This window comes from Rhipicephalus sanguineus, chromosome 11 (assembly GCF_013339695.2).
Source record: "Rhipicephalus sanguineus isolate Rsan-2018 chromosome 11, BIME_Rsan_1.4, whole genome shotgun sequence".
Taxonomy (NCBI): Eukaryota; Metazoa; Arthropoda; class Arachnida; order Ixodida; family Ixodidae; genus Rhipicephalus; species Rhipicephalus sanguineus.
In genome coordinates, this window is record NC_051186.1 from 35,403,827 (window position 1) to 35,427,196 (window position 23,370).

At 46.5% G+C, this 23,370-nt stretch overlaps 1 protein-coding gene across 1 annotated transcript in view; it reads right to left on the reverse strand.

The window, feature by feature from the left end:
* Nucleotides 1-450: 450 nt before the first annotated feature.
* Nucleotides 451-23,370, reverse strand: part of LOC119373261 (inter-alpha-trypsin inhibitor) — a 34,495-nt gene continuing 11,575 nt past the window's right edge. Inside the window, exons 3-4 of the mRNA XM_037643283.2 lie at nt 8,973-9,155; nt 451-692 (exon numbers count right to left, since the gene is read on the reverse strand). Of these exons, the coding sequence (XP_037499211.1) occupies nt 481-692; nt 8,973-9,155 (395 nt within the window). The 3' untranslated portion in view covers nt 451-480. The remainder of the gene's footprint in view (nt 693-8,972; nt 9,156-23,370) is intronic.

The window sequence follows — 23,370 nt, forward strand, 5'->3', positions numbered from 1 at the left end:
AAGGAGTGAAAAATGGTTGCTATAAACACTGACTTGTTGCTGGTCCACCATACCCTTTGTTGTTTTTTGTGCAATAATACACAACGTAACTTTCTCCATCATCATCAAATGCACTTGTTTTGCGACAAACGCTTGCTTTTAGTCATAACGCTTAGAGTGTTGTTTAATCACGTTTCATTCTAGCGATGATAGGGAGTACGAGCTCTGTCGGAGTAGTCGAGCGCATTTTTTTGATAACAAGAAGTTTAGCAAGTGCATTTTCTTGTCTGTCTGACCACGGCTAAGAGCAACGTTTGCACCATAGTATGGGAACTCGTAGCAGTTCCACGATATTTCCTGGAAAACCCAAGCAAATGTCGCAATTCGTCCGAAAATAAGCGATTTAGAGGTATCTTGCGTGAACTTAAATGTGAAAGCACATTATTTCGACAGTTCTACAATTATTAAAACGTGTCACTTGGGTCGTTCGTTTTATTTGCGTTACGCCATAGAGTGACTCCTTACAACTACAGAAGTGCTTGGCATGCATTGATCCTCGCATTCCTTCTGAGTTGCAAATCGGTTCTTCTTATTACTGGTTTTCATTCTTCTTGTTCTTCTGCTTAAGCACTTTTCCTCAGTTGCATTAAAGTAAAATGTTTGGAAAAGTGGCAGCCATTGGCTCTGGGGCTCCTTCAGGCATTGTGAATCTCCTACAAAAATATAGAAGAGGTAGTTAAGAAGACTTAATTTTAAAATGCTGGAGTTTTATGTGCTACAACCACATCATTGTGAGGCATACTTCAATGGTCGACCCCTCAATGTATTTTTACCTCTTGTATTCCTTCACGTGTGCCTAACTTAAAGTACAAAAGTGTTTTTTCATTTCTCCCCTTGCACGGAAATGCCGCCCCCTGTGGTCTGGAATTGAACCCGCGTCCTCGAGCTTTGGAGCAGACACCTTACCCGCTGGGCTACCTTGCCAGGGCCATGAACACACTTTATTAAGAGCTTTATATGTATCATGCTAGCGTGGCCTTGAAAGAAAACCGCGGCGACGAACGGTTGAAAAAATACCACGCGACCGCTTGAGCAGCGAACTCGCTTCAGATTTGCGAATGTGTGCTGCGGGCTCACTTCGTCTTTGCGAAAGCGTGAAATTGAATCGATAAAAAATATATTGAAGACGATCCTCTGCCGCAGCAGAGGTTATGGAAACTTAAGAAATGTTAAACAGCGTAAAATGACGTGACACATAAAGATTCGCGCAGGTACAGCGCTGGACTCACTATTTCATTGCTTCGAACGCAAGGCCTCTTTTTGACGTGCATCAGAACAACAATGGTTATTACATGAAATATTGCGATGATAATGCCGCGTGTCAAGAAGTTTTCGGCAAATACAGTTAAGGAATGGTGCCAGTGCAGCCCAAAACTTAAAAGCTGAGGCATATGTCCATGATATACAAAGCGAAAGTCGCAAAAAAGAAAAGTAATTACTAACATAAATCCTAAAACCAACTGAGAAACAAGATAAATCAAGCAAGCCAGGAAGTTGCGCCAGCACTAAGGTAAGAACACGTGGTCAACACAATACTAGCGAGAAGGCATGCGCTCCAGGTAATCTCCTTTTTTCAGAGGGGAAGTTGTTCTTAGATGAGTTCCAATGGGGAGTCCGCGCGTGGCTGACTCCCGAAGGCCAGCTCGCTTACGAGGCGCATCGGCACAAACTCCGTTATATACGACGGCTTTTTTAAGAGCGAGACAGACGGTTCGGTTTTGTATTCGATCAGACGTGCGGCATCGGTTGATCCGGCATGCGACATACGACGATTCATCACACATGGGGCGAACAAGCAATCATCCCAAGCTCCGCCTACGTACGGCGCCTCTGTACAAAGTACGAAACAAACAAATTTCTATACCTATGCTTCGTGCTCAAGGAAAATAGTCAATAAAACTGCCTTCGCGAGAGACAAGTACATCATAACAGCCCCCAGTCACTCACGACTCAGGCCGGTATGGTTAGCCAGGGTGACACCAGCCGCCGCCTGGACCATTCGCTATCGAACGCGAGGTCGTCACATAGCGCTTACTTTTGCACATGTAGCGCGTTTATACAGGCTGTCCCAACTAGCACGCAGCACAATTTTTAAGAAAGAGGAACGGCATTACGCGAAGCTAACCTAGTACATATTTTCCCAGTACACTGGAGTACAATTTTTTTCATTAACGAGATTTAATTAATTAATCATAATTCTGTTTGTAACTCCGAGAGCACTCACCTAATTATCTATGTGTCAATGATGCATGCATTCTAAGAAAAAATCGAGTTTTTGGGGAGTACTTCTGCCACACAACAATAATTGTCATCCACCTCACGTACTTTCCTCGCGTTATCAACGCGGTCCTGGCACTTCTCGATAACGAACGGCAAGCACGTTACCAGCGTGACACAGCATTCTTGATAGGAAGTGACAAGAGCCGGGTTTTCAAAGGACGATACGCAAGCAAGCCAGATGACGATTATTGTTGTGTGGCAGAAATACTCCCCAAATACTCGATTATTTCTTAGAGTGTATGTGGGCGTGTTCAAATGACATCTAACAGCGCTATTTTAAACAACGTACGAAATGCTTGCTTATTTTTCCGGCTGATAAAGAAAGCCCACGCAATATAACAATTAACACGTGACTACGCTCCCACCCACAAAATAAAGCAGTGTCATCAAAAAAAGAGCTAACTGCAAGCAACCACTTTGCCTGTTGTCCGTTGCCAGACACATGTAACGATCCGCACTTCAGCAAGGGTACAGAACGAGCGCCAAGAACATGTCTCATTTTCGCATGGATTCCTTCCGCTCGATTGTACGCCACTATTATTATCTATATGTCACAGCCGGCTGTTCTTATTGGTAACGCGGCCGGAGCACTGCTCAGATTATGGCTGACTCAAGACCGAAGCGGCGCGTTTCTTCGGCCGAGGAGTGGCAGATAGTAATAGTATGGAGAGCTGGGCGAGTTGGTTTGAGGACATTCTTGGAAACATTTCGGCGCGCGCACAAAAGACGGAAACGAAAGGCGAGAAGACAAACGGGCGCGAACTCACAACTAAGTTTATTGAAGGAAGTACACGAAATATATAACCCAGGGTAGCTCAAGAGCGCATGTGCGTAAAAAGAATCAAACAAACAAACAAGCAAAACATAAGGAAACATAAGAAAAAATACATCATGACAGTAATATTGCAGAAGTAACTACATCGTGCAGCAGATTTTAAAAGTCAAGTGCTACTCAAAAAGGTGAACTCCTTGTCAGTTAGTACAATCGATGGGTTGCTTACGCATTTATCAGCACACCTTCTAATGTGGAAAGCTTCAACTATTTCCCGAGTTATCTTGTCTTTATGATAAAACAAAATGTTAGTATCACACCACACAGGATGACATTGGCAGTTCCTGCAATGCTCGGCTAGATGGGAGTTATTACTATTATCCAATGACTTCATATGTTCATTAAGGCGAGTGTTGACGCACCGGCCAGTCTGACCTATATAAACCCGACCGCAGGTTAAGGGCAACAAATAAACTGCCCCTATCCTGCACCTCACGAACTTTCCGCTTTCTTTTGAAAGGCAAACACATTATTCTTCTTGATTTTTTTGTCGAATTTTTGGTCCACCGCACGACAGATACGTTGAATCTTATTGGGTGCACTGAAAACAACCTCTACACCGAACCGATTGGCTATGTGCTTTAGCTGATGGGAAAAACGATGAATGTAAGGTAAAACAACGAAGCGTTTGCGTTGAGTGTCTTTCTTTGTAGAACTATGCTCTGATCTAGCCTTTAAAAACTTAGATAGGGTGATCCATACTTTCCTCTTGATTTGCCACCTCACAGTGAGCCTTTTTGATGGCGCTGCTTCCTGATGCACGCTGTCGTATAGTCACGTGTCAATTTTCAGATTTCGCGGGCTTTCTTTATCAAACGGAAGAAATGAGCACGCAAATAGTACGTTGTTCGAAATAGCGCAGTTAGATGTCATTTGAACATGCTTACATATGCCACATTTGTATTTTGATAATTATAGGTCGAGTTACAAATATAATTGTTATTAATTTATTTAACATCATTAACAAAAATTAGTGGTGGTTACTCTAGTTCACTTGGAACAATAGACAGTTATAGTTTAGCGGGCTTAGCGGAATAGCGGGATCGAAATGCGCATGCGCAGTACGCTAAACGACCCGTAGCGTTTACCGTACGCACGCTATTTTTCAGATTTAGCGTTACCATGTTTGCGTGGTTAACGTAGTGTACGTAAAACATGGTGGCGGTTTTGGACGCCAGCTTCGAACTGAATTTAGCGTTATGTAGATCATTACACTTCTTTTGTAGCAAACGACTGTGCGCAATGGCTTCGCTTGCCTTCAGGTAGTTTCGACGACAGAGTATTACGGGTACGTTAGCGTAGTTTTTGAGATCGCTTCCCATTTCGGACGTCCCTAGGCCTAACTAGAATATTGGTGTAAACAAGTCTGCAACATGAAAATTTTCGCTTTTGGAGCGTAGTTCATGTTTATTAACCTTTATTGTCACTAAAGAAAGTTCTAATATTGCTGCGTGCAGGGATAGAGGCGAGCATTTCCTGTTTTTTCTTTTCACTTTTTTTTAACGCATTCGCCCTTCGCTAGGTGCCGCCACCGTCCCAGCTTAGGCAAGTAAACGCTATCCCGCTAAACTAAAACACGCTTTCTGCAACCAACGTTTGCGACACGGTAACGCTATTCCCTTAATACCCGCTATCACGCTAACGCTAAACTATAACTGTCTAATAAGTGCTAAGTTCGCTTCGCGTAACGCCGTTCCTCTTATTTTAAATCATGCTGTGTGATAGCTGGGACACGCTATATGCAACGACTTCAATGTGAAGTCGTTGCATGTATGCTTGACGACTTCATTGTGAAGAGCAAAAGCGGATGCGAAGGGAGTCAACTAGCCGAGACGGCAGGTGTCACTGTTTTCCTGGGAAACAGCCTTCCATCGCTGCTCGTGATCTCGTTAGTGTTTTGCAGACGGCGTTGCATTGCAGAAATGCCACGCTTTAAACATTGTGGCGGTCTTGGTGGTTGTGATGGTGCAGCAGGCGGGGTTAGCCCAGTCTAGATGGCTGGCAGTTGTTCCGCCTGGGCATCTCCTGAATCACTACATTCCATCAGGAATTATTTCTAGTCACAAACATATTGCAGCCAATCTTTTACATGGCACCGCAAGCGGCAATGCCGCCAAATGCCTCCAGCCTCGACTGGCCTTGTGCGCGATGATCAAAGTGTGGAAGAACGGACGGGCGACCCGGGCGCCACCAGTGGCGTGACGTCACATGTCTTGTGGGGTCTGATCATAAACCGCGCTCTCGGAACACATGGACACAGTTCATGCCGTCGGGCAGCAACCACGTGTACATTCATTGAACACTGTTTTACATACGACGAGCTCACCAGCCAAATCTAATACCTAACTAGTATAACCTTATTATATAACCTTGCGTACTATATTGGTATTGTATAACCTTATACAATACCAATACAATACACAGAAAATATAACACACGCAATGTACCGCGAATGCGGCGTCGCCGACGTTCGACTCACCACGAGGGGCCACGGGAAATGATCTGTGGTATCGTCCCCCGGGGCCCTCCCGGTAGCGACCGTCGCCGACCATGCCAAGCCACCAAAGACCATAGACGCTCGCTGCTGTTCCCTTCACGCCGGTGTAACCTTCCAGGCAGCGCTGCCGGCGCCACCGCGCCAACCTGACGCCACGCAATCACAGCGCCATTAAAGCTAATTGCGGCTAATCCCCGAGACGCACGTGCGCCATGAGGCGCAAATGACTTTACAGGGGGTGATAGCACCCCCACAGTCTTCCACTCTGTCAATGGCTCCGGAGGTGTGACGGTTCGATCCGGAGAAGAAAGAAATTGGGCAGACCCGACGCCTCGTGGGAATCGGTGTCATGCGAAGAAGCCAGCGAGTACTTCTATGCTGTATTTTATGCCTTTTAGCCAAGCGTTACGAGGTGGATCGACGTGTTTTTGTAAGTGTAGTAGCTGTGTTCCCATCCTGGGCTTACCAGGCACGTCGACAACACTGCCGTTTAAAGGGTAACTTATCGTGCGACGTAACGTCAGCCCTCTAGTGATGCAGAACTATCGGCAAATTGACTATCGATAGTATCTATAGTTTTTTTGAAACTATCGATAGTGTAAACAAACTATCGATAGTGCTACTATCGACAAACTATCGATAGTGCAATCGGTAGTACCGTCGTAATATTACTAGCGATGTTACTGCTACGCGTGTTTATTGCTTTGTTTTGACTTCACCCACAAAGACTGTTAGCAACGTTTGACGCAGACCGCGGCGTAATGTTTGAGAAGCTTCACAATTGTTTGAGATCATTCTGTTAAGATTAGGCGCCGGACACGAATAGTCAAGTTTATTCGAGAGCTTACGCGAGCGCCAGCAATAACGCTGGAAGGTTTGATGACTGATGTATAAAGAACGACGCGTTCCACCGATGATCAGATTACTCAACGGCTGACGACTGCTCCCGCCGCTATCAGGGCGCAGCACGTATCGCTTGTATCATGAGCTTTGATTTTCTGGGCACACGTTCGTCCAAATAAAGAGCTCCGTATTTCCCAGTCTTGCTGCAGCATTCTTCACCGTCACGACCACGTGACGATATTATCGATAGTGGTGTGAATAATGATGTGGTTGCTGGCAGGCCATATTGCGAAGATATTTGCGATAGTCTACTATCAGCTTCGTTTAACTTATGAGCAATTTTTGGCAGAGGAATTAATTATTGCCACAGTGAAAATTGCGGAATATATCCATCAATAAATTCGTATCCAAAAGCAACCACTTACACCTTACAATTAACTTCTTGATTTTTTTTATTTGGAAATCATAAAATGCAATATCAATTTGAAGCCGCGCAGTCCCACCACATGTAAAGGCTTCTTTTCCACTACAGTTGAACAGTTTGACTTTATAATCATGTGTCAGCAAAGCACTCTGGTGAAGAACTCAATCATGTCAACTTTCTTGCCCTTCAACCTGCTCCTACGGCTCCCCTATGTACCACGAGAGCGGGGAACCAAGCTTACTCTGCAGTGAGTCCGCGCTGTTGATTTTACACTATCGATAGTACCATCGAATTTTGTACTATCGATAGCGCTATCGATAGTATTTTTCACCATCGATAGTACGATAGTGACTCAGCTATCGATAGTACCATCGATAGTTCGGCATCACTACAGCCCTCACGTTAGCGTACATACGTTAGTATTATCGAAACTAAGTGCACTTTATGGTGCAATCATGTGAGTATCATACTAAACTTTCGTTAATTTACTCCTCCGGGGTCGAGCAATGCTTCAATATAGCTTGCTGAATCATAGGAATACAAATGTAATGTTTATTAGACTGCTATAAAAGCGGGGCCAACACTGGAACCACAGACGTTAATTTGATATGACGCCTGTATCGTAGGAATATATATGTAGTGTTTATTGCTTTGTTGTAAAATTAGATAACCAGCACCACAACCACAATTGACGTTGCACCGACATTAAGCCTGCTTAGGCTGTTATTCCAAACTATTTTATAGAACTGGCGTGGCTCTGCGGTACAATACCTGATTGCCACGCAGAATGCTTGGGTTCGATTCCTGCTGGGTTCCTAACTTTTATTCTTTCCATTCGTCGGGTCAACGCTGCCGATGTCGGTTTTTCTTAACGCTCTCTCATTTAAATTACCCATGTCTGTTCTCGCCGTTCCTGGGTAGATATAAACTATCAATCACCTGTGCCCATACCCATACACCGTGCCCCGTGGTAAAAGGGCATGTGCCACACGTGTCTGGAGGAAAGGGTTTGACGACGTACGCGACGTTCACGTTATTCATGTCATGACCCGACAGTCATATTCGTCAAATCCTCTTACCCTCCCATGCCAATTTTGGTCTACACCAAGTTGAGGAGGCGATCATGAGAGCACCCAGACGTAGGCGGCTAGATAGATAGATAGATACGTATATAGAAACGCTCAAAGTGCCAAAGGTTCGCTAAGAAATGATTCGCATTTAATATCCGCCCGGTTTGATGCACGCCGGACATCCGATCCGGCGGCCCGATACGACAAAACCTCGCCATTCCGACTGCCGCACCGCCGCATCGGATGCCGGATCGGATTCGTAATCGCACCGTCTATCACGTCCTTAAGGGCGTAAAATTTTATTAAGGCGAAAGCCTTTAGATACTTCATGAAACCCAAAAAGTGACCGTCAACGGAGGCGACAACACGAACAGTCCAAAAAGTATCACGTGATCAACTATCAGGCCCGTAGCCAGGGGTACCCCCCCCCCCCGAAATGTTGGTGAAGTACGTGTCTTTACCAAAAAAAAAAATAGGTGTCTTTCTGAAAAAGTCAAGGTTTTCAGCAAATGCCCCTTCCCGAAAAAAATTCCTGGCTACCGGCATGTCAGCTATGATGTAATTTGTGATCTATGACGTCATCATGACGTCACACATCCCCATCGTTTGTGACGTTATATAACATGACCTCAAATGATCACTTCATCGCGTTATATCGTCGTTTGGTCGAAGGTGCGACGATCCCGGAGGTATTGAAGCGCCAGTGAGGTTATTCCTTTCGGCATTTATTCTTTAATCATTCTTCTCTTCCTTTGTCCGAGACCGTGCAACTAGGTATTATGCAGCTGTCACGAAGAAACCTTGTTGTGAACCAACACTATTGCCTTTGTCTTTTTACTGGCCTCGCGTCTTCCGCTCTGATTTAAATTAAAATTACATTATTTGTTTTTGTTGCGCTTTCCAGTGCTGTTATATTCCCACTTTGTCAGGTTGTAAAATAGGCCAGTTAGTGTCAGTGCACCGTGTAGTTAAGACTTGTTGACTCACCACTGCAGGTCTCCAGACACTGCTTTACCGTCCGGAAATTGTTTCCATTACTATGGCAGCTTGCGTACCAATATTTCACGCACTTTTTCGATGTATAGTTATATCCCCAGCGCTGCTCGATTATTCCGCCACCAAAACACGACCCCGTTGTTTCTTTTATTTTTTGTTTGCAAGGGTCCGTGCCTGTTAACAAGAAGTTCAAAGTGAGATGACACATAGACATCTGTATGCCACGAATCGAATGAAAACCCATATAGTAGCATAAATGGATATCAAGGGATAACATGTAACCAGAGGCAATGCGTACACTTACCTGGACAGCGCATGCAAATTGCGTTCAGCTATGGTTCTGTGTACAGCAAATGAGTTAATAAGGATATGAATGACAAATCTTCACGATGCAATAATAAGTGAAGGCACAGAATACAGCAGAAATATTGTCATGGGGTCGTGACAGCGACGAAGGCAGCAGTCGGCTTGTACAAGACTAAGCGTTTTATTTGGGCGAACCTGTGCCCCCTGTGCAAAGCGAAACTTTTTTTCAACCCCCCTACTTAACATGCTTCGGAACAACCCACGCCGCTTTTGGAAAATTATGAAACCGGACGACAAAACCACCATTTCTCTTTGTGACACTTTTGGATCCACCATTGCCGATTGCGACGTTCCATCCGTCTTCAACTCTGCATGTTGTTCCGTCTTTACCTAATGAACCTAAGAACGAACTTCATGATTTTCCACATTTCGCTTTTCCGCCAATGCCTAAGATTCAGTTCAATTCAGAGGGCATTGTTACAGTTATTAACCAAATAAAGAACTCTTCACCATGCCGTATAAATGGCATAAACGCCAGAATTCTGAAAAATACTAAACATGTATGCAGTTCCATACTGTCAATCATTTTTCAGCAGTCACTCGACACAGGTGAAGTCCCATTAGAGTGGAGAGTCGGGAAGGTCATTCCGGTCTTCAAGAAAGGTGACCGCGCATTTGCAGGTAAATACCGATCAATATGGTTCACTAGTGATTGTTCAAAGATCATGAAACACGTCATCTTTTCTCATGTTGCTACATTTTTATCATTCGTAAACTTTTTTTCACCCAAATCAACATGGCTTTCGTAAAGATCACTCATGCGAGACACAACTAACATTATTCCTGCACGACATTCACCTTCATATGGACCGTAACATCCCAGTTGACACACTGTTCTTAGATTTTGAAAATGCCTTTGATAAGGTACCCGACTCCCGTCTCCTACTAAAAATCTCGCGTCTAAACCTTCATCGGCATGTTTTCAACTGGATTAAAGCATTCCTAACAAACCGTAAACAATTTCTGCATGTTAATAATAACTCCTCTGACCTCTCCCATGTCTTGTCCGGCGTGCCCCAGGGTACCGTACTAGGGCCTCTCTTATTCTCAATATACATTTACGACATTTCGCTTTCCGTTGTATCTAACGTCCGTCTTTTTGCTGATGATTGTGGCCTCTACCGCTCTATAAATGACTCTACCGATGTTTTTTTCTCTACACCATGACCTCTCACGCATTCAGCAGTAGTGTACCACCTGGTTGATGTCCATTAATGCGAAAAAAACATTACTAATTTCTTTCCATCGTCGCTGAAACCACACGCCGGCTACTTACACAATCAACAACTGTCATATAGCTGCTACTGATGTAGTCGGGGGTCTGCCCATAGGACCGGGGAGCAGCCTGGCCTCAGGGAGAAGTACAGTTCAGGAGCCCGAGCTGATAACAGGAATGTTTATTTACATGACAATTTGGTAGCGTGTGGTAGCGTCGTCTAGCGACGTTGCGTCGCGTCGACGTAGCCTCGTCGTAGTCTTAGCGTAGCGTGCTTGGAGCGTCTCGATGTTCGCGTTATAAAGCGTGGGCCTTCCCTGGATTCCCTGTTGGAAAAAACAATGAAGTCCAGGACAGTCCAATCTACACGTTGTCTTCATCTCCGCCCCCTAAAGCAAGAGTAAAGCACCGCCTCCTTTGAGCCGCAGGAAAAGCGAAGCGGCGTGCCTGGTTCAACGGATTGTGCCCGAGAGGTGAACAAAAGACACAATTGGTGTATAGGGCACTATACACACATGAAGGGATCCCGGCGGCGCACATTCCTAGAAACTGGTCTAGTTGTCAGGTGCAGTGTTTCCTTGCCTTGATGCGTCGCTGGTGCAGGTGACGGCCAGCTGCCGGTCGGGTCACAAAGTCGCAGACACCGCGTAGTGTGGCAAAGGTGCCTGATGAGGAATCTCCGGCGCTCGGCTAATTGTCCGGTGCATCTCTCAGGCTACTTCAAGTCGGGGCGTACCCTAACCCCGCGCTATTGCACAAGATCTATCCTGAAATACAGCCAACTAATGCATGTTCATTATGCGCAGATATCGCTAATCTCGAACATATGCTCTGGCGGTGCCCCGCGTTACACGGCGGCGAAGTCATCACGCCGTCAAAATGGGAAGAAGCTATTACAAGCTCCGGACTCGAAGCACAACTATGGGCAGTCCAACGGGACCGCGACGCAGCAGAGAGACTTGGTCTTTCTGTTCCGACGTGGGAGCGGCCCGCAACGTGCTAGGGCGCGTTCCGAGGGACCGAAATAAAGTTTATTCATCCATCCATCCATCTCGCAGAAGGCTGAACAAAGCAGTGCACAAGTGACTGCCTCCTCCGAGAAACTTCGACTGCAAATAGTTCATCTCCAGGCCATAAAAATTGGCAGATCCCACGCAGTGTGGAAATCGAGGTAATGCGAAGCAGCCAGCAAAGAGCTGCATACATCGTCTGGTTTGTCACTGAGGCTTATGAAGTCATTCATGTCGTGAGTTCGCTATATATCGCTAGATTGTCATACATGCATGCGTGTATAACTGGTATATGCCATGCTAATGAAACATATATTCTGCTGCATATATACGATGCGTTACCTGCTATTTATGCCCGTCACGCACTCTTGTCATGCCGTACCAATTTAGGTATATATCCAGTAAACAAAATGGCCGGTAGTGTACCATGAGCGTGGCATCTAAATCGTACCCTACATGACATGCATATCATGATTTTCGTGTTACCACCTGTTATTTGTGTTCGTCACACAGTCACGTCGCACCATACCAATTTTGGTGTATATCAAGCTAGCGAAACGGCCGCCAGTGCGCCATGAACGTGGCACGTAAGTCACGCTGTGCACGACATGCGTGTCATGATTTTCATGGTACCAACTGTTATTTGTTTTCGTCACACAGTCATGTCGCGCCATACCAATTTTGGTGTATATCAAGATAGCGAAACGGCCGCCAGCACACCATGAGCGTGGCACGTAAGTCATGCTGTGCATGACATGCGTGTCATGATTTTCATGTTACCACCTGTTATTTGTGTTCGTCACACAGTCATGTCGCGCCATGCCAATTTTGGTGTATATCAAGCTAGCGGAATGGCCGCCAGCGCACCATGAGCGTGGCACGTAAGTCATGGCGTACATGACATGCGTGTCATGATTTTCATATTAACTCCTGTTATTTGTTTTCCTCACACAGTCAAGCTACGCGATGCCAATTTTGGTGCAAATCAAGCTAGCGAAACGGCCGCCAGCGCGCCATGAGCGTGGCACGTAAGTCATACTGTGCATGACATGCGTGTCATGATTTTCATGGTACCAACTGTTATTTGTTTTCGTCAGACAGTCACGGCACGCGATACCAATTTTGGTGTATATCAAGCTAGCGAAACGGCCGCCAGTGCGCCATGAGCGTGGCCCCTAAGTCACGCTGTGCACGACATGCGTGTCATGATTTTCATGTTACCACGTGTTATTTGTGTTCGTCACACAGCCACGGCACGCAATACCAATTTTGGTGTATATCAAGATAGCGAAACGGCCGCCAGCACACCATGAGCGTGGCACGTAAGTCATGCTGTGCATGACATGCGTGTCATGATTTTCATGTTACCACCTGTTATTTGTGTTCGTCACACAGTCATGTCGCGCCATACCAATTTTGGTGTATATCAAGCTAGCGGAATGGCCGCCAGCGCACCATGAGCGTGGCACGTAAGTCATGGCGTACATGACATGCGTGTCATGATTTTCATATTAACTCCTGTTATTTGTTTTCCTCACACAGTCAAGCTACGCGATGTAAATTTTGGTGCAAATCAGGCTAGCGAAACGGCCGCCAGCGCGCCATGAGCGTGGCACGTAAGTCATACTGTGCATGATATGCGTGTCATGATTTTCATGTTACCACCTGTTATTTGTGTTCGTCACACAGTCACGTCGCGCCATACCAATTTTGGTGTATATCAAGCTAGCGAAACGGCCGCCAGTGCGCCATGAGCGTGGCACGTAAGTCATGCTGTGCATGACATGCGTGTCATGATTTTCATGGTACCAACTGTTATTTGTTTCGTCAGACAGTCACGGCACGCGATACCAATTTTGGTGTATATCAAGCTAGCGAAACGGCCGCCAGTGCGCCATGAGCGTGGCCCCTAAGTCATGCTGTGCATGACATGCGTGTCATGATTTTCATGTTACCACGTGTTATTTGTGTTCGTCACACAGCCACGGCACGCAATACCAATTTTGGTGCATATCAAGCTAGCGAAACGGCCGCCAGCGCGCCATGAGCGTGGCACGTAAGTCATGCTGTGCATGACATGCGTGTCATGATTTTCATGTTACCACGTGTTATTTGTGTTCGTCACGCAGTCACGTCGCGCCATACCAATTTTGGTGTATATCAAGCTAGCGAGACGGCCGCCAGTGCGCCATGAGCGTGGCACGTAAGTCATGCTGTGCATGACATGCGTGTCATGATTTTCATGGTACCAACTGTTATTTGTTTTTGTCACACAGTCACGGCACGCGATACCAATTTTGGTGTATATCAAGCTAGCGAAACGGCCGCCAGTGCGCCATGAGCGTGGCACGTAAGTCATGCTGTGCATGACATGCGTGTCATGATTTTCATGTTACCACCTGTTATTTGTTTTCGTCACACAGCCACGGCACGCAATACCAATTTTGGTGCATATCAAGCTAGCGAAACGGCCGCCATTGCGCCATGAGCGTGGCACGTAAGTCATGCAGTGCATGACATGCGTGTCATGATTTTCATGGTACCGCCTGTTATTTGTTTTCGTCACACAGTCACGGCACGCAATACCAATTTTTGTGCATATCAAGCTAGCGAAACGGCCGCCAGCTCGCCATGAGCGTGGCACGTAAGTCATGCTCTGCATGATATGCGTGTCGTGATTTTCATGTTACCGCCTTTTATTTATGTTCGTCACACAGTCACGTCGCGAGATACCAATTTTGGTTTTTATCAAGCTAGCGAAACTGCCGCCAGCGCGCCATGAGCGTGGCACGTAAGTCATACTGTGCATGACATGCGTGTCATTATTTTCATGTTACCACCTGTTATTTGTGTTCGTCACTGTCACGTCGCGCGATACCAATTTTGGTGTATATCAAGCTAGCGACACGGCCGCGAGCGCACCATGAGCGTGGAATGTAAATCATGCTGTACATGATATGCGTGTCATGATTTGCACGTTAGGACCTGTCACTTGTGTTCGTCATACACTATTGTCACGCCATGCCAATTTTGGTATATATCAAACTAACGAAACGGCCGCAAGAGCACCAAACAATGGCATGTAAATCATATGGTTCATGACATGGATATCATGATTTTCATGTTATGACCTGTCATTTATGTTCGTCATAAAGTCACGTTACGCCATACCAATATTGGTGTATATCCTATTAACGAAATGGCCAGGAGAGCCCAAAGTCGTAGGCGGCTAGATAGATAGATAGATAGATAGATAGATAGATAGATAGATAGATAGATAGATAGATAGATAGATAGATAGATAGATAGATAGATAGATAGATAGATAGATAGATAGATAGATAGATAGATAGATAGATAGATAGATAGATAGATAGATAGATAGATAGATAGATAGATACGCTCAAACTCGCAGAAGTTCGCTAAGAAATGCTTCGCATTTAAAACCGTCAAAGTCAGCCGAGTGTATCCAAAGCGCTTGACGAGGTGCACTGACAGCCTCGAAGGGTTCACGACACAATTGCAGTGTTGCCGCCACATCTGGTGCGTTTCGGCGAACGTTGACAGCGAAGAAAGCAGGGCAGATGCCGCCATACCATTCCGACGGCCCAGCGGCGCGAAGCCGTGAAAGCCGATCATAACACTACTGACTCGATTTCATACATAGGTGTCCATCTTTCGAGTGACCTATATTGGGGCGACCATATAAATCACATAATTCACTCCGCTAACTGCGCCCTCGGGTACACACGCCGTAACATTTCCATAGCACCACCTTCCGTTAAACTACTCGCTTATAAAACCATTGTCAGACCAAAACTTGAGTATGCATCTGCTGTCTTTGACCCCCACCAAGCTAATCATAATTAAATTCTTGAGTCACTCCAGAACCGAGCGACCAGATTCATTGTTTCGGCTTATTCTTTCTACTCCAGCGTCTCCGCCCTCAAATCCCAGCTAAAACTTTCTACCCTCGCTATTCGTCGTCGTATTGCACGTCTCTGGCTTTTTCACATATTCTTTTATTCAACCCCACGTGACAACCACCTTATCCAACCAGTCCACCGAGGTCATCGCACAAGTCATCCAAATGCTGTGATTCCGCCACGTGCCCACACCACCTCATTTCAGCGGTCCTTTTACAGCGAAAGCTGTTATGAGATCATTTCACCGGCTGTTTTTGGTGCCGTAGTTGTCCGCCGCCGCCGCCGCCGCTGCCGCCGCCGCCGGTGTCCGTAACCGGTATCGCTCGAAATAAGAAAAAAATCTAAATAAGAAAAAAATTCCAGGATGGAACGAGGTTCGAACCTGGGCCCTCTGCGTGGGAGCCCAGTATTCAACCTCTGAGCCATGCCGGTGCTTGAAACTGCTTTGCTAAAAGGTCCTATACAGGCTTCATGTCGGGAAGGAACCACATTAGCATATGCAATATAGCGTGGTAGAAGAGTAGAATAAGCACCAAGCGTCGCACAACGCGAATTCTGTAACCAGGCGTCACACAATGCGAATTGCGCAACGAGTAGGCTGTTGAATGCTTCCAACCCATTACAAAGGACCCTGCCATAATTCTTCATCGTCATCAGGCACAGCATCAACAAAGTGCGCATAATGCCTTACATGGGTTTAGCAGGTACCAACGCTCTCCGTAGAATTACGAAAAATGGCAGAGTGCCTGCTGCCCTACTTCTCAAAAATTACAATTATTTATAGCGTAGTGGGTTCCTCGCAAGTGCACTTGTATTGGTTGCCATGGAAGCCCATAAGCGCATGATCCACTTCCTCTGGGTATCAGTAAAATTACAATGATTTATAGCGTAGTGGGTTCCTCGCAAGGGCACTTGTATTGGTTGCCAAGGAAGCCCATAAGCGCATGATACATTTCCTCGGGGTCTCAGTAAAGTTCTTCGCCCCCCCCCCCCCGTCTCTTTCCCACGTCAACGTATGTTATACAGCATGACGGGAGAGGGAAATAGCGACCGGGCGTCACCCAATGCAAATTACATAACTGGTGGGCCGTTTAAAACATTCCAACCCATTACAAAGGGCTGCGCCATAATTCTTCATCGTCATCAGTCGTCGTGTGAACAAAGTGCACATAATGCCTTACAGACGTGTAGCTGGTGCCTCGCTTCTCCACAGAATGACGAATAATGGCTTAGTAGGTGCTTCCGAACTTCACAAAAATTGTCATTTATGGCGTAGTGGGTACCTTTCTAGTGTACTTGTATTGTAGCCCCAAGAGAGCTTAACGGGCTCTAGAAACGCCGCTCTTCCAGCTTTCGCTGTGACTGTGCTGCGGTTTTAGCGCAGGCCTGGCGTTTTTTTTGCGCACCGCCCGAGACTGCAATGATCTTCCGGACGAAGCAGCAGTGATCCGCGATTTTGCGAGCTTCAAAAACGTCATCCAGGAAATAGACTCAACCACATGCTAATAAACACCATCGATACCGCCATTTTTATGTCGCCCGTCCCTCATGTAAAGTTCCATACAGGACTTTTGAGGATATAATAAATAAATAAATAAATAAATAAATAAATAAATAAATAAATAAATAAATAAATAAATAAATAAATAAACAACCACAACGGTTAAATCATGATCATAGGCGTTAGTCGTCGCGATGGAGACATGCCACTAGGCGTCAACGTGGGTGCATCCACGTCAAACGGTGCTATAGCTGCCAAACACGAATAGACATTGTACAAGCTCTCATATATCACTACACAATAAGCACGACTTCTTTGAAGACACGTTTCCCTTTCGTGTTATACCGATTTCTATGACGGAGGGACCAGCCATGTTTTTTCTCTCTCTACTTCGTTCTCTCTATTTCGTTGATGTTCTCTCTGTCTCTCTTTTTCTTTCTGCATTTCTTTCTCTGTATTCTCTCTTTTTCATTGTTTCTGTGAGACGCTTTATTGTCTCCCCTTCTACTTTCCCTTGTCCTCATCATCACATCTCTCTCCCTCACCCTCGCTTCCCTTCCCCACCTCCTTGTTACACTGTACTATACAAGGCTATGCAATGCTCTGCTAGCGTTCCTGAAGGGCCGAGTGATTAGGACGCTCGTTTTCGGATCTATGGTAAGCGGGTTCAAATCCCGCCTCACGAACCATTTTTTTTTTCTAGAATTTTTCTCTTTCTCTATCTTTATATCTTTCTTTCCGTCTCTGTTTTTTTTTCTCTTTCTCTCTGTACTCGTTCTCAGGGTTATTACAGACCACGTAGTAGCGGTGAGTTAAGGTATCTGCCCAATATCTGTGGCACATACCCGTTCATGATGGTGATAGTTTACCACCACGGTCAACCACTTTACGCCGAGCTAGACCAGCTTCGTTGTTAAAAAATCCGGCAGATCCCACGCACTGTGGGAATCAATGTAATGCGAAGCAGCCAGCAAAGAGCTGCATACATCGCTTTGTTTGTCTTTGAGCCACATGAAATCATTCATGCCAGGGAATCTAGTTCAACATATATCGCATGTTTGCCATGCACACATGCATGCACAATCTGGTATATACCATGCCAATGAAACGTATATTCTGGTATATGCAGTGCATGACGTGTCATTTATGTTCATCACGCACTCGTGTCATGCTATACCAATTTTGGTATATATTCAGCTAACAAAACGGCCGGAAGCGCACCATGACACTGTCATGTAAATCATACTGTACATGACATGCATAACGTGATTCGCATGTTAAGACCTGTCATTTATGTTCGTTATACAGTCACATCGTGCAATATCAAATTCGGTGTATATCAAACGAGCGAAATGGCCGCGAGTGCACCATGAGTATGGCATGTAAATAATGCCATACATGACATGCATACCACGGTTTTCATGTTACCACCTGTCCCTTATGTTCGTCATGCAATCACAGCACGCAATACCAATTTTGGTGTATGTCAAGCTAGCGAAACGGCCGCGAATGCACCATGATCGTGGCATGTAAATCATGAGATGCATGACATGCTAGTCATGGTTTTCATGTTACCACCTGTTATTTATATTCGCCGTACAGTCGCATCGCGCAATACCATACCGGATGCAAACTTCTGGTTAACCTCCCTGCCTTCCTCTGCTCTTCCTCTTCTTCTTCTTCTTTCTTGTATATCAAGTTAGCGAAACGGCCGCGAATGCATCATGAGCGCGGCATGTAAATCATTCGTACATGACTTGCATGTCATGATTTTTATGTTACCACCTCTCATTTACGTTCGTCGTACAGTCGCGTCAAGCAATACCAACTTTGGTGTATATCAAACGAGGGAAATGGCCGCGAATGCACCATGAGCGTGGCATGTAAATCATGTCGTACATGACTTCCTTGTTATTATTTTCATGTTATCACGTCTCGTTTACGTTCATCATACAGTCGCGTCACGCAATACCACTTCTGGTGAAGATCAATCGATCTAGCGAAACGGCCAGGAGTGCGCCATGAGCATGACATGTAAATCATGTCGTACACGTCATGCATGTCATGACATTCATGTTACCACCTCTCATTTACGTTCGTCATACAGTCGCGTCACGCAATACCAATTTTGGTGCATATCAAGCTAGCGAAGCGGCCGCGAATGCATCATGAGCGTGGCATGTAGATCATTACATACATGTCATGATTTTCATGTTATCATCTCTCATTTGCGTTCGTCATACAGTCGCGTCACGCAATACCAATTTTGGTGTATATCAATCTAGCGAAACGGCCACGAGTGCGCCATGAGCATGGCATGTAAATCATGTCGTACACGTCATGCATCTCATGACTTTCATGTTAGCACCTCTCATTTACGATCGTCATACAGTCGCGTCGCGCAATACCAAGTTTAGTGTATATCAATCTAGCGAAGCGGCCGCGAATGCATCATGAGCGTGGCATGTAAATCATGACATACATGACATGCATATTATGGTTTTCTTGTTACCACGTGTCAGTTATATTCGTATACAGAAATGTCTCGTCATACCAGTTTTCGTATATATCCATTCATTTAAACGGCCGTGAGCGCCCCGAAACCATGTCATTTAAACCATGCTGCACATGACATGCTGTCATGATTTGCACGTTAGGACCTGTCATTATGTTAGTCATCAAGTCTTCTCACGCCATACCAATTTTGGTATATATGAAATTAACAGAACGGTGGCAAGAACCCCAAGGCCGTGGAATGTAAATCATGCCGTTCATGACATGCATGTCATGATTTTAATGTTATGACCTGTCGTTTATGTTCGTAATAAGATCATGTAATGCCACACCACTTTTGGTATACATCCGATTAACGAAACGGCCAGGAGAGCAAAAAGTCGTAGATAGATAGATAGATAGATAGATAGATGATAGATAGATAGATAGATAGATAGATAGATAGATAGATAGATAGATAGATAGATAGATAGATAGATAGATAGATAGATAATAGATAGATAGATAGATAGATAGATAGATAGATAGATAGATAGATAGATAGATAGATAGATAGATAGATAGATAGATAGATAGATAGATAGATAGATAGATAGATAGATAGATAGATAGATACGCTCAAAGTCGCTGAAGTTCGCTAAGAAATGCTTCGCATTTAAAAAGAAAAAACGTATATGATCCCTATCACGTAACCTTTTACTGGTGTGCGTGATTCACTGTCTTTATATTGCCACCTGGTGTTTTGAGCCAGCATGCCGTGGCAAGCCAAAAAAGACGAAGAAGACGAAGGCGAGGAGCGCTAGCCGTTGTATCGTGTCTGTCATTCGCGTCTTGCTGTTCCGGTGTTCTTGCCCCTACAACGCCTATAGTGCGTGACAAACTGGTGGAGGTGCGGGGTAATGCACCGTACCCCTCCGAGCAGCATGATCTCAAGCATCGTGCCGGTGGTTACTCCTGTGCACCGCACCAGCAGAAGGATTCGAGGACAAGCCCCTGAGTTTGGACTGCTCCCAGACAACATGGCGGCTCCGACCATCCTAACCGACACCAACCAAACCGGTACGGAAGGCACAACGCCGCTTCATTTTACTTTGCTCAATCCTCGAACGCCAAATCCCTTCCATGGCGCTCCACATGAGGATGTGGAAGATTGGCTTGTTCACTACGACTTTATTGCCGTGCACAACAAGTGGGTCAACGCAGACAAGCTGCGGCACGTCTATTTCAGTTTCATGGATGGCGCACGTGTTTGGTATGAGAACCGTGCAGGCATCTTGACATCGTGGGAAGACTTCAAACGCCGGCTTCTTGAGACTTATGCCAACCCTGATCGTCAGGAGTGAGCTGAGCATGATCTCCAGTCCCGCATACAAATGCCAAACGAAGGCAATGTATGTCGAGCACATGACGCGTCTTTTCCGACGAGCCGACTCCAACATGGCAGAAGAGAAAAAGGTGCGGTACCTCATGCGCGGGGTCAAAGAGCAGCTTTTTGGTGGGCTTGTGCGCAGTCCGCCCAAGACTGCGTCAGAATTTCTGAAGCCGTGACCATCGAGAACACTCTTCGGCACCGTGCCCCATCATACGAACGACAAGTCAACGTTGCCTCAACTACGGGCTGCTTGGGAGCTTTCGGTGGCCACATGGATTTCTTCCGAGAGCTCATACGCTCAGTAATACGCGAAGAACTTCAGAAGCTGTCAGTACCCTCACCGCCCACTATCTCTTCTTTGTCCAGCATTGTCCGAGATGAAGTCCAGCATGCCCTAAGAGAACCGTCTTTTATGAGAGAACCTCAGCCACCAAGTGACTTTCCCGGATGTCGTATGCTCAAGCTTTGAGGCAACCGGTCACACCTGCAATGCCGCTTCACACCGCGGCCCCAGCCATGCTGCAGACAGTCCAAGCGGCCCCGTATTACAACGACCATCGACTGACCCCACGGAAATCAGACGTATGGCGTGCACCAGATCGACGTCCTCTCTGCTTCCACTGTGGCGAAGCTGGCATGTATACCGACAGTGCACCTACCGGGAGCTTGGCCTACGCGGATTTTCGGCGAATTCACCGCGACCTAGGTTCGGCCAGCGGCCCCCTGAAATCGAAGACTACGTTGCCCAGCAGCGTGGATCCTCGTCATCCCTGCACCAACCTCGCTCCCCATCACCGCGGCGGTTTTCCCCTAGTCGCCGTAGCTATTCGAGCGTGGTGCAGGGTCGGTCACTTAGCCGACGCAGGGAAAACTAACCACAGCGACCTTCGGGGGCAAGGCCGCTCAGACTGGATATGCTCAAGGCCCCCATCGACGTTTACGCGAACCGACGATCCACCGACGACGACATCACCGACTAATTCCGGAAAGGTTTCCATGGACGTTCCAGTACTGCTCGACGGTCGCAAAGTCAGTGCTTTAGTGGATACGGGTGCGGACTATTCTATCATTAGCGAAAAATTGGCCGTCCTTCTGAAGAAAGTGACGACGCCTTGGAACCGAAGGCCAATTCGTACTGCTGGCGGTCATATCGTCACACCGCTCGGCGTTTGCACGGCACGAATACAGATTCGCGGTTGTACCTTTGTTGTCAGCTTGAGCGTTCTCCGTCAGTGTTCTCGAGACCTAATAATTGGAATGGACTTTCTCAGAGAGCACGGTGCTATCATCGACACTCGACAACGCCTAGTCACATTCTCGACAAAGAGGGCCACAGCAGCGAACGTCACTAGCCACCATCGAGTATGTCTGCGTGTAATAGACAACGCTCTCACGATACCACCGCGCGCAAGTGTCGTGGTTAAAGTGGCGTGCGATGGATTAACACATGGCGAAGCGGTGGCGGAAAGCAATTGTTCCCTACTCCTTTCCCAAGGTGTCTGCGTAGCACGAAGCCTGGTTGACCTCCGTGAAGGCCACTGCGAGGTTCTTGTCACAAACTTCAGCTACGCCCACCGGCACCTTTTCCCCGGTACTATCATCGCCTACGCCGACCCAGTAGCCGATGTCACTGAGTGTTTTGCTTCCGAGGCGATCGACACTGCTGAAGCACCTCTCCGCGGAGTCGACATAAGTCCCACTCTTCCTGGCGAAAACAAACAGACTGCGCGACCTGTTGCTGGAGTTCCACACTTGCTTTGCACGTTCGTCGACGATACGTCAGACATCGATTACGAAACACCGTATCATCACCTACGACGACGCGCACCCTATACGGCAGCAGCCTTACCGAGTTTCACCAACCGAACGACGCGCGATTCAAACGCAGGTGAAGGAAATGCTTCAAGACGACGCAATACAGCCCTCAAGCAGCCCGTGGTCATCGCCTGTCGTCCTGGTGAAAAAGAAGGATGGCACCCTTCGGTTTTGCGTCGATTACAGGAAGCTGAATAACGTCACAAAGAAAGACGTGTACCCGTTGCCTCGGGTCGACGATTCTCTAGACAGGCTCAGGCGCGCAAAGTTCTCCTCCTCAATCGACCTGAAAAGTGGCTATTGGCAAATAGAGGTCGATGAGCGGGACCGCGAAAGAACTGCTTTGTAACTCCGGACGGTCTTTACGAATTTCGAGTGCTCCCTTTTGACCTCTGTTCCGCTCCGGCCACATTCCAGCGAATGATGGATACCGTTCTCGCTGACCTCAAATGGAAAAGTTGCCTCGTCTACCTGGATGATGTCGTTGTCTTTTCGGAAACGTTTGACGAGCACCTTCGTCGCCTGTGGAGTGTTCTCGAAGCCATTCGATCGGCTTACCTCACCCTCGAGCCTGAGAAATGCCATTTCAGCTACGAAGAGCTAAAGTTCCTCGGTCACGTTGTGAGCGCTGCCGGTGTTCGGCCCGATCCCGAGAAGACTGCTGCCGTG